Below are 12,158 nucleotides of genomic sequence, written 5' to 3'. Positions count from 1 at the left end.
AAATTAAACCATGACTGATTTTCATTAAATAGTATTTTTTTTCTTTTGTTTTTAGATTCCTGAATTTGACAACTTGTACCTGGATATGAATGGAATCATACATCAGTGTTCACATCCTAATGATGATGATGTTCATTTCAGAATTTCTGATGATAAAATTTTTACTGATATTTTTCACTACTTGGAAGTTTTGTTTCGCATTATTAAGCCCAGAAAAGTTTTCTTTATGGCAGTTGATGGTGTGGCTCCACGAGCAAAAATGAACCAGCAACGTGGGAGACGTTTTAGGTAAAGTAAACATTTTAAACTTTTGTTTTAAAGTGTTATCTTGGATTAATAATGTTTTCTTTATTTTTACATGATCATTTAGATTACTATTATTAATATTTTTAAAATGATTGCTTTTTAATTAAAAAGACAAAAAGAAAGCAGATTCCTGCTTAACTCTAGTAGTAGGGATGAAAGGGCCTTATTGGCCTCTTAGTCAGATCTATCCTGGAGTATCCATTATAACATACCTGGCAGTTATTCATCCGAGCTCTGTTGGTAACCATTTCTCAAAATGACTGATTCTACTTTTATGCAGCTCTAATTATCAGTATGTTTTTCCTGACATCAAACTTAAATTTGTCTCTTTAAAATTTGTACCCATTGTGCCTGGTTTTGCTGGCTGATAATTAAAAAACCAAATCTACTTCCTTTTCAACATGACAACCCTTTAAATACTCAAAAACAACTGTCATGTCTTCCTGTCTCTTCTCAAGAATATCTCCCTTGTTTGTTTTTTTCAACAGATCCTTTTGTGAAAGGATTCACAACCTATATTCAAATCATAAGATAATTAAAAGCACAAGGCCTAATACAAATCCTTAGGACACTCCTCTAGAGTACCTCATGCTAAGTTAATTGTGAATTGTTAACAATTTTTCTTTTTTGGTATAACAGAGCACTTAAATGTGAAGTTGGAATTCCATTCCCACTTTTGATGCTTACTTTGATGAGTGACTGTAAAACATCTCTGAGCCTTGGTTTCCTCATGTGTAAAAGAGGAGAATTAGATAATATGCCTCTGAGGTCTTTTCCAGATCTTGATATCTGATCTTATGATCCATTTTTCCCCACAAGAACAGTAGGAAATACTTGACTTCAATATAAGTTAAATGACAGCTACAGTATTTCCCTAATATACCAATTTAGTAACTATAAAAAAATGAAATAATGTTAGTCTGAGTATGAACTGTTCTTAAGAAAATGAGGTTAAAATAATTATTTTCTTGTACAGATATTAACTATCCATTCCCTTAACAGTTGTGCTAGAATTTTCTCAAGAATCAGAGGCAAATCCCACCAGCCCATAATTTGCCGGCTCAATTTTCTTCCCTTTTTTTTTTTTTTTTTTTTTTTTTAATAAATCAGGACTACATTTTGCTTTCCTATCTTGCAGTACCTCTCCTCAGCCTACCCATGAGTAATTAATATTTCTCCAGATGTTTAGATCTCTCTTAATGTATGTGAAAAACATTTTGTAATTGTATTCATATAGTTCCTGAATATGTGTCATGACAGGTAGACTCTCAAGTATTTTATACTGTCTATAGTTATTTTAAATTTCTTCTTCTAGGTCTTCCTGCTAGGTTTTATTAGTAATGTATAGAAATGTTAATAATTTATGTGGGTTTATTATATATTTAGCAACTTTTCTAAAGTTATTATTTCAACTAGTTTTTAGTTTAGTTTCAAATGTTCTCTAAGAATGTCTTATATGCAAAAAGTGATGGTTTTGTTTCCTCATCTTTTCTTATCCCTTCAATTTCTTTTTCTTGTCTTATTGCTATAGCTAGCATTTGTAGTACAATATTGAATAATAATGGTAATTGTTACAATTTAAAATGATAGACTTTTTACCAAAGGAGCCCATCCTCTCTTCTGCACATCAGCCAGCTCCTCAGGAAGATCAAGAGGCTTTCTTTAGGCCCTCCTCTGAATTTAAACTAAGACCCATTGGAATCATGGGTAATGTGGTCTCAAACCGACGCGTCCATAGGGAGTCCACTAGACACTTCCAAATAGCACTTCCTGGAATTTAAAACAAACATAATAATGCTTCATCCTTGATCTTATTGGAAAGTTTTCTATTTTAAGTCTATTTAGATTGCAAAGTATATCAGGAACCAGAACCAAAATGTTTTTTACAAGAGGCACACTTGAGAGAGATACACAGAGTTAAATAAGGGGATGAAACAGGATCTGTTGCTTCAGCTGGAGTTTTAAAAAAAAAAAAACTCAGGAGTAGCAATCATGATCTCTGACAAAGTAAAAGCAAAAATAGACCTAATTAAAAGCGATAACCCGGGAAACTACATTTTGCTAAAAGGTACCACAGACAATGAAACAAAATGACCTATTCATTCCTTATTACAAATAATAATTGCTTTTGGTTTTAGATAGATATTGCTTATTATTTTAAGAAAAGTTACATTCCTATGCTTTCTAGTATTTTTAATCATATTGGATGTAATATTTTGTCAAACAGCTTTTTTGCATTTTTCAATATATACATGTGTGGGTTTTGTTCTTAATGTGGTTAATTATGCTTATAGTTTTCCTAACATTGAACCAGTCCTACATTCCTAGCATAAATCCAACCTCTTCCTAGTGTATGTTTTTGTAATATATTGCTATACTCTTACTAGTATTTTATTTAAAATTTTTGCATTAATAATTCATTAGGGAAATTGGTCAATAAATTTCTTTCTCAGTTTTTGCTCTCCTTGGTTTAGGTATCAAAACTGTACTTTTGTCATAGAAGGAATTTGGTAGGGCTCCTTCTTTACTTATTTTTAAATGGTTTATGTAGTATTGGAATTAAAGTAAGTGCTTAAAAATAAATAAATAAAATAAGCACTTTGGGGGGTTCTGGTTTCTAATACATTTTGCTGCTCCCTCTGTTTTATGAATGAGTTAAGCACATTTATATCAGAGTTATGATTGTTCACTTTGAATTTCTCTCTATCCTGATCTCTTTTGTCTTTCTCTTTTTTTACCCTCTTAGTTCTCAAAAGTTTTGTTTTGTTTCTGCCCACTGCCTCCCTTAATCTTTCCTCCCTCTTATCACCTTCTCTCCTTTCTATTAATCCCTTCCCCTCCTACTTCTCTGTTTGTTAAGATGACTTTCTATACCAAACTCTGTGGGTATATATTTTTCCTTCCTTGAACCAGTTTAGATGATAGTAAAGTTAAAAAAATTCCCTGTCTCTACCCACCACTTTTCCCCTTCTATTGTGAAAACTTTTCCTTGTGCACCCCTTTTTTGTGAAATAATTCCCCCTTTTCCTAGTAAATCCTTTTTCAACCTTCAATTTTTCTTTTGAGGTCATCCCAATAGAATAGTCTACCCTAAGCCCTCTGTCTAAGTAGACTCCTTCTAGTTACCCTAATGATAAGAAAGTTTTCACAGTTTACATATATCATCTTCCCATTAAGGAATATAAACAATTTAACCTTATTAAGTTTCTTATGATTTCTCATTCATATTTACTTTTTTATGTTTCTCTTGAGTTTTATGTTTGAATGTCAGATTTTCTATTCAGTTCTTTCTTTTCATCAGGAATTCTTAAAAGTATTCTAATATCATTAAATGCTTATTTCTTTTCCCCTCTAAGATTATACTCAGTTTTGCTCAGTAGGTTGTAATCCTAGTTCCTTTGCCTTCCAGAATGTCATATTCCAAGCTCTTCTCACTTTTATACTGTTAGCTACTAAATCTCATGTGATACTAAATGTGACTCCTTAATATCTGAATTGTTTCTTTCTGGCTGCTTATATTATTTTCTTGTGGACTTATAGCTTTGGAATTTGACTAATTATTCCTGGAAGTTTTCATTTTGGGATTTCTTTTAGGAGGTAATTGGTAGATTCTTTCAATTTCTGTTTTGCCCACTGTTTCTAAGGGCAGTTTTCCTTTATGATTTCTTGAACTATGATATCTAGGTTCTCTTTTTTTTTTTTTTTTTTTTTTTTTTTTTTTTTTTTTATCATGTTCTTCAGGTAAACTCATAATTCTTAAATTATCTCTTTTCCAGGTCAGTTGTTTTTCCTATAAGGTAGTTACCATTTTCTTCCATTTTTTTTCATTCTTTGACTTCTACTTTATTGTTTCCTGATGTCTCATTATCTTCCTTTCAGTGAGGATTTGTACTTCTTTTATACCATTTCGGCAATTCTGATTTTTAAAGATTTATTTTCTTATTATTTGTACCTCTTCTACCAAATTGTTAATTCTCTTTACATAATTTTCTTGCATTACCTAAATTTTTTTCCTAAATATTTCTTCTATTATGACTTTTAAAAACTTTTTTTTTGCTCTTTTAAAAATATCTTACTTTAGCTTTTTCTAGGAACTCTTATTGACCTTGTGTCCAATTTACTTTTTTCTTTGAAGCTTTGCTCATAGTTGTTTTCAAGTGATTCTCTTCTAAGTTTGTGTTTTGAGATTGTTTCACCATAGTAGCTTTTTAGCAACTGATTCTTTTTCTGTTATTTGCTCATTTTTGTGACTTGGACTTTATATGAGAATTAGATTCTACTTAACTTTGGTGGGAAGATAGGGAAGTAAGGTATGTCCTGAGCTTCAACCATTTATGTCCTGCTTTTTTCACAACTAGGTCTGGGGGCCTGTAAGTTTTTGATGCTTCCAAGGTGGTATGATCCAGGGAGAGATGTGGTCTCTGCCCTCCTGGTCTGCATTCTGATCCTTACCCAGGTAGGGCCCTTGCTCACTAGCAACCAAAAACTCCTTTCCATTCTGGAACTATGACCCACTGTGTAATGGGCAGAGGAGTTGCCAAATGATGCTCAGGCCTATGCCGAGTATTAGCACTAAAATTTCTTTCTGAATCACCTTACTGTCTTTGGACACTGAGCATTCCCAGGAATGTTATTGCTCTTGCTGCCACTATCCTGCTGCCACCAAATCCCACTGCTGACTCCTGACCAGCCCCTAGTCTAGTGTCTGTAGACCTCTTTTGCTATCTTCATCTGTGTTCAGTTGAAAAAAATGATTCACTGACTTTTTTTTGGTGATGCTTTTTAAAATTTTATCAGATGTGCTTTTTTAAGTTGTTTCAAGGGGAATATTGGGAGCATTCAACAAAATGTTCATTTAACTCTGCCATCTTGGCTCCACCCCTACAAAGTAAAGATCAAGCAGCTCTGCTCTGTCCACCCTGCAGAACAGTCCTGGTCTTTCTTTGAGCTGCCTTCTTCCCCCCGTTGTAATTTAAACAGCTACCTTTGGGTGTCCTTGGCTTCTCCCCCAACCCTACTGCCCTCTGATCTTTAGTACCCCTGCTACTTTTCACTGTGATATGCCATGGTCTTGCATCTTGTTATCTTCTCTTGCTTCTATCTTCTGTACCAATCTTAAATGTATTGCGTTTTCTTAGTTCCCTCAGTGTCTTAGGACAAATCTTATTTTTCTTCCTCTTCCAAATTATTTCTCTTTGTGTCATCAGAATTTGATTCTTGACTTTCCCATTTCACATGAGTTGACTTCTCCTATAAAACTTTAGTCCAAGGTTTTCTACCTAGCTTTCTTCTGAATGTTTTATAATCTGTTCTCTCAAAACCTAGGCCACATATCAGACTGACCAGCTCTCCTCTAGTAGAAAGTGTTCACTTCCTCTCACATTTCTCATCATTTTCACTCCATTAATCAGTTTTCCCCTATCAATGAGAATCATAACCAGATTCAAATTTCCCCTTATTTTTTTCCTACATATTTCAGAGGATGGAATTATCATTAAGGTAATTGGAGAATGTAGGAGTTGCCTCAGATAACTGATAACTAGGTCTGGGGCCTGTAAGTTTTTGATGCTTACAAGGTGGTATGATTATATATATTTATATACATGTATATATATGTCTGTATAATTGTATCATGCATCTATATCAGAGACTTGTAACTTTTTCTTGAACTCCTCATCTATTTTCTCTTTCTGCCCAGATGAACTACAATATACATACATGACAAATCACTTCTACTGGTAATATAATTGAACACTTTCAAAAATTTATTACTTAGTAGTCAGATTACATAGGAACATCTAGTATACACAAAATTGTGGCATTCATGAAAATTTTTATTTTAACACATTGCCTTTTAAATTTCTTAGTTTTCTTTTAAGTAATTCCTTTACAAATTGGTCTTAATGTTATGATAGTAATAATAATAATTAACATTTATATAGCATTCTAAGGTTTGCAGAATGCTTCGTCTATGTTAACTTCTTTTATCCTCACAACAAACCTGTGAGGTTAATACAAGTTATTTTCCCTGTTTTACAGTTGAGAAAACTAAGACTAAGAGATATTAAGTAACTTGTCTTGCTCAGGATCACCTAGCTAATAAGTGCCTAATGCCAGATTTGAACCTCAGTATCTCTGACTCCAGTTCTACCTTTCAATCAGACTCTGCCTCCTAGTTACCTACATCTTCATATAAGACCTAGTTATTGAATAATAATTTCTGAATGTGTTCAGTTCTTTTTGAATCACCCTATATTTCACTCTCCATTAATCTTCACCTAAATACTTTCTGCCGTGTTTCTCCACTGTAGTTCATTGATTTCCTCAGTATGAATATATTATAGACAGTGCTAGTCTAGCACTACACTCCCCCTAACTCCCTTCACTGTTCTCGTTCCTTTTGAATAAAATGTACCAGAGTCATATTTTATTCCTCTTAAGTATCAGTGATACCTATGAGCTCCAAGTTGTAATTTTGCATTAGAATCTCTCATGCTTGTTATCTAAATTTCTAAGTATTTTAATTGACCTAAAGAGGCATATAAATTTCCACCTTCTTGTGAGAAATAATTTTAATTAGAAAGTAACTTTTCTAATGTCATTCAGAAAGCATTTTAACATTCCCAGGTAAAAGAAATAAGATAAGTTAGTTTAGTTCATGTCTGATATTCACTTAAATATGTTGATTTTACATGAATTACAAGTTCTTAAAATTTATATTATATAAAAGTATCATTATAGAAGATATTGGTAACATGAAGTAGGTTGGGGGGGGGGGGTTGGTTTGTTTGTTTGTTTGTTTTGCAACCATTGAGATGTTATCTTTAGTGAAAGGCAACCATACATTTTTGTTAGCTTTTAATTAACCTTGATTTGATGCATGATAACTTAAAATAGAGTATATTTATAGCTTTTAAATAGTAATGTAATTTAAATCTTTGGGGAATATTACCATAAGTAGTATATTCACCACTATTTCGCCAATCCTGTTTCTCAGCTGAAACTCACTGTAGTAAGAAAGCCACCATATAAGGCTTAAATAACATGGCATATTCAGTGTAAGTGCATCTTGAAATGAGTTGATTGAAAATTATTCCATAAAATATACTTTATTTAGCCAATATTTAAACAGATGATCATCATAATTTATAAGAAATAAGATGAGAAATTGAAGCAAAGATATGTTTATTTTTTATTTAGTAATTGATCACATGGAGATGAGTGACTGAATTAAAGCAGTAGAACTTTGACTTTAAAGTCCACTACTTCTAAGTGTTTGCTACTGAAAGACTGTAACACTACTTAATGCATTTGCTACATCAATATATCAAGGATAAGTGCAGAAAAAGTCTGACAAAGTACAATACTCATTCCTATTAAAAACACTGGAAAGCATAGGTGTATATGGTGTATTTTTTAAAGTGATACAAAGCATCTACCTAAAAACATTAGCAAATAGTATTTATAACAGGTATAAGCTAGATGCTTCTTAGTAAGATCAGAAGTGAAACAAAGATGCCCATTTTCACTAATACTATTTGACATAGTATTAGAAATGCTAGCAATAGCAATGAGAGAAGGAAAAGAAATTGAAGAGATCAGAATGGGCAAAGAGGTGGTAAAATTATCTCATTTTACAGATGGAATTAATATATGTGGAAAATCAGAGATTCAACTAAAAAGTTAGTTGAAACTCAATAATTTTAATAAAGTAGCAGGATCTTAAATAATCTCACATAAATCATCAGTATTTTTTATGTATTACTAACAAAGTCCTGCAAGAAGAGATAGAAATACTCCAATTAAAATAATCACAGATAGAATAAAATACCTGGGAATACACCTGCCAAAATAAACCCAGAAACTACACAAACATAATTATAAAACACTTTTTACACAAATAAAATCAGATCTAGTAATTGGAGAAATAGTAATTGTTCATGAATGGGCAAAGCCTATATAATTAACAATCCTATCTAAACTAATCTACTTATTCAATGCTATTCCAACCTAAGAATTATATTGAGCTGGAAAAAAATTATAGCAAAATTCTTTTGGAAGGAAAAAAGATCAAGAATATCAAAAGAATTAACTTTTTGAAATAATAAGGAAGGAGCTCTATTAGTACTGCATTTTCAACTGTATCATAAACTATCTGGCACTGGCTAAGAAATAAAAAGGTAGATGATTGGAAGAGAATTGACCTACAACAAACAGAAGTAAAAGATTATAATAACTTTGTATTTGACAAAAGTATAGATCTAGGATATTGCTGAGACAACTATAAAATAGTTTGGCAAAAACTAAATATAAACCAATATCTTAACAATATTCACTAAGATAAGATCAAAATGGATACGTGATCTAGACATAAAAGGAGATGCAAATTAGAAGAACAGGAAACATTGCCTATCAGATTTATGGATAGGAGAAGAATTATAAGTTAGCAAAGAGATAGAGAGCATCATGAAATGTAAAATGGATAATTTTGAGTACATTAAAAAGGTTTTGTACAAATAAAACAAATGTTAAGAAAGCAGAAAATTGGGAAATTTTTTTCATAAATAATCTTGAATTTGAAGTCTCATCTCTAAAATATATAGAAATTTTAGTCAGACTTATAAGAATAAGAGCCATCCCTCCCTTGATAAATGGACAAAAGGTATGAACAATTTTTCGATGAAGAAGTCATATGTAGGTATGTTTAAAAAATTACTCTAAATCACTACTGATTCGAGAAACGAAAACCAGAACAATTCTAAGGTACCATCTCACACCATTGTATTAGCTAAAATGAAAAAAGGGTAAAATGACAAATGTTAGAGGGAATGTGAGAAAACAGGGACACTAATACACTGTTTGTAAAACTGTAAACTAATCCAACCATTTTGGAGAGCAATTTGAAATTATGCTCATAGAGTTATAAAATTGTGTATACCCAGCAATACCATTTCTGAGTCTGTTTCCTAAGAAGATCAAGTGAAAAGGAAAATAACTTTTTATGTTTCAAAGTATTTACAGTAGCTCTCCTTTTTGGAAATCAAGATGTCCGTTAATTGAGAAATGGCCAAACAAATTATGATATATGATTATAATGAAATTCTTACAGCAAATAATGAGCAGGCTAATTTTCTAAAAATTGGCAAGAACTACATGAGATCATGAAGAGTGAAACAAGTAGAACCAAGAAAAAATGTCATATACAGCCTCAGATTTAATATTAGAAGAACTTGTAAAGATTCACCTCCAGAGAATGAACTGGAAAATGGAAACATAAAAGACATGAATCCTTCTGTGATACAGGGAGGGAGGAGAAGGGCTGACATACCTGGAAATAAAATATATTAATAAAATTTAAAAAAAATTTTATTACATTAAGACTTCAGGGTTTTTTTGGCATGGAAACTTCTTCCATTGAACCAAATCACAACCTTTCTATAACTCATAGCATAGTCTAGCATGAACAGAGGCTCAGAAAAATTAAATGACTAGCCCATGGTTATAGAGCTAATGTACCACAATTGCTCCGTCTTTTACACCATACTCTGTTGTATGATACTTGCTCTCTATGCTCTAGAGATGTTCTCAAAATGATATGGTTAGATGATTTTTTTAAAGATCTAATTATATTTCCCCATACTGGTAGTTTAATTTTCATTTGAAGCCTAGTGAGACCAGCTAAGTAAATGTCCTTGGTCACATAGAGGTCTAGGTACTCAGAGGAATGAATACTCAGGCTTTACTAGTCCTAGAGAGTTCTCTTCTGGATTCATGTGATTTTAATGTTTCAGGGAAAAAAAGATTATCTTAATATCAAGTAATTAAGTATTATTGGATTTTTATTTTGAAATATATTTGTAAAAGGAAATGATGGACAAGAGAATTCTTTAATCATATTTTGCCATTATTAGAAATTTATCAAAACACTTGTCTTCTCATGTGTTTAGCATAGGCTATCACAAAAGTCTTAGTAGAGCTTTAATCTATCAAAGCTTTAAAAAAGCTTTAAAAAGCCTTGAGTGTTATTTTCTGGAGTTCTAAAAGTTCATTTAAAGTATAATTATGATGCTGTGGAGTGAATAGGCTATTTACAATGTTACAACTCAATTGTCTTCTTATAAGGTATTCAAACTGATTTACTTGTGTCCCATCAAAAATTAAATCTTTTGGTTTGTTTTTACTTTTTTTTCCAATTTAAAATGTTTTTCAAGAGATACAAGTTTTGAAGTTTTAAAATGTCAAATTCATAGAATTTAAGTATAGAAGGATAATCAATTTTATTCTAGGTGTTCAGGAAGAAACATTTTTTAAGTATTTTTTTTAAATTTATTTTGAGTAGTGCCCATTATTTTCATTTCTCAGGATATTTAAAACACCTTTTCTTTCCCCCCCCCCTCCCCCTTAACTTTTAAGGGCCGCAAAGGAGGCTGAGGACAAAATCAAAAAAGCTTTAGAAAAGGGAGAAATTCTTCCCTCAGAAGCAAGATTTGACTCCAACTGTATTACACCAGGTAAATATATTTAGAAATTTTGAGGAAAGTTTAAAATGTTCATTGCCAAGTATTTTAAAAAGATTTCATTCTTCAGTTGTTACATCCTGGACAAAGGGTTCAATTTGTTGTATTTTCCCAGTTACATCAAGTATTATTTGAGATCAGTTTCCTAAATAAGAGTCTTAAATTTCCAAATTACTCAATCTATTATTCACATACATAATTCACATTTGTATCTGATTCTTTATAATCGAGTGTCACCTTCCACTACTCCAATGATGGCAAACCTATGGCATGGGCACCAAAGATGGCATGCAGAGTACTCTGTGGGCATGTGGCCACCCTCCCCTCCTCCCCTGCTAGAGTTCATTACTAGAAGAGCAGAGGGACTTGGGCAGAGCTGCTCCCTCTCCCACCCCTCACTGTGTTTGATAATATTTTTTCACATGCTCTACCCCTCTGCCCAGCAGCCAATAGGAGCACACAGAGGGGGTAAGGTGGGCAGCTCACGGGCAGCAGAGCTGGAGGAAAGTGGGAGTGCTCAGATCACTCCCCTTTCTCTCTCTATACTCACTGAGAATGTTCATCATCTCACCTGCCCTCCACCTAGCAGCCCAATGGGAGTGCTTTCTTCCTCCTCTATGTGGGGTAAAGGGGGAGGGGCAGAGGCCTGGCACTCCATTTCCAATTTGCCATCACTGATCTATTCTCTGAAACAATCCTACAAATAAGAAAAATGGTGGCAATAACAGGGATGATTCTCTACAACTTTTGAAGTTGCTTTTCTTAAAATACAGTCTTGAAAGGAAACGATACAAAATTATGATTAGCAAAATTATATTCTGTTGTCCCAGAAGAGCCCTACTCTTCAGCCATTATTCAAGTCAATGCCTATGGTCATGACAAAGACATATCTTTTACCTTTCCTGTTTTACAGTGACTTAAACTTAGGGTACCTTGTCTCAATGATAATATAAAGAGATGGAACATTTATCAGGCAAAGGTTATACCAAATTATTCGTCTGTTTACCAGGGAAAAGTATGCCATAGTTTGTATTCTGATATATACATGAGGCCCTGCTGATCACTTATGCTTGCCATCTTGGTACCACAAGAAATATATCCTGTACCTTGCCACTCAGAGGTTATAAACAAGGCTTAGATAAGATTTTTGTTTTGACTTTTTTTTCTTTTAACAGGGACTGAATTTATGGCCAGATTACATGAGCATCTGAAGTATTTTGTAAATATGAAGATTTCCTCAGACAAGTCATGGCAAGGAGTTACTATCTACTTATCAGGCCATGAGGTTATTTTGTCTTTTGACTGAAGTATTTTTCTAAATGTAATTTTCTACAA

At 32.7% G+C, this 12,158-nt stretch overlaps 1 protein-coding gene across 3 annotated transcripts in view; it reads left to right on the top strand.

The window, feature by feature from the left end:
• Nucleotides 1-12,158, top strand: part of XRN1 (5'-3' exoribonuclease 1) — a 96,433-nt gene that overhangs the window by 10,071 nt on the left and 74,204 nt on the right. For all 3 annotated transcript variants that reach the window (XM_044670836.1, XM_044670837.1, XM_044670838.1), the window contains exons 2-4: nt 56-288; nt 10,720-10,817; nt 11,999-12,108. In XM_044670836.1, the coding sequence (XP_044526771.1) occupies nt 56-288; nt 10,720-10,817; nt 11,999-12,108 (441 nt within the window). The remainder of the gene's footprint in view (nt 1-55; nt 289-10,719; nt 10,818-11,998; nt 12,109-12,158) is intronic.

This window comes from Gracilinanus agilis, chromosome 3, assembly GCF_016433145.1.
Source record: "Gracilinanus agilis isolate LMUSP501 chromosome 3, AgileGrace, whole genome shotgun sequence".
Lineage (NCBI taxonomy): Eukaryota > Metazoa > Chordata > Mammalia > Didelphimorphia > Didelphidae > Gracilinanus > Gracilinanus agilis.
Note: the sequence above shows the minus strand (reverse complement) of the source record. Positions and strands in the feature narration are given on the sequence as shown.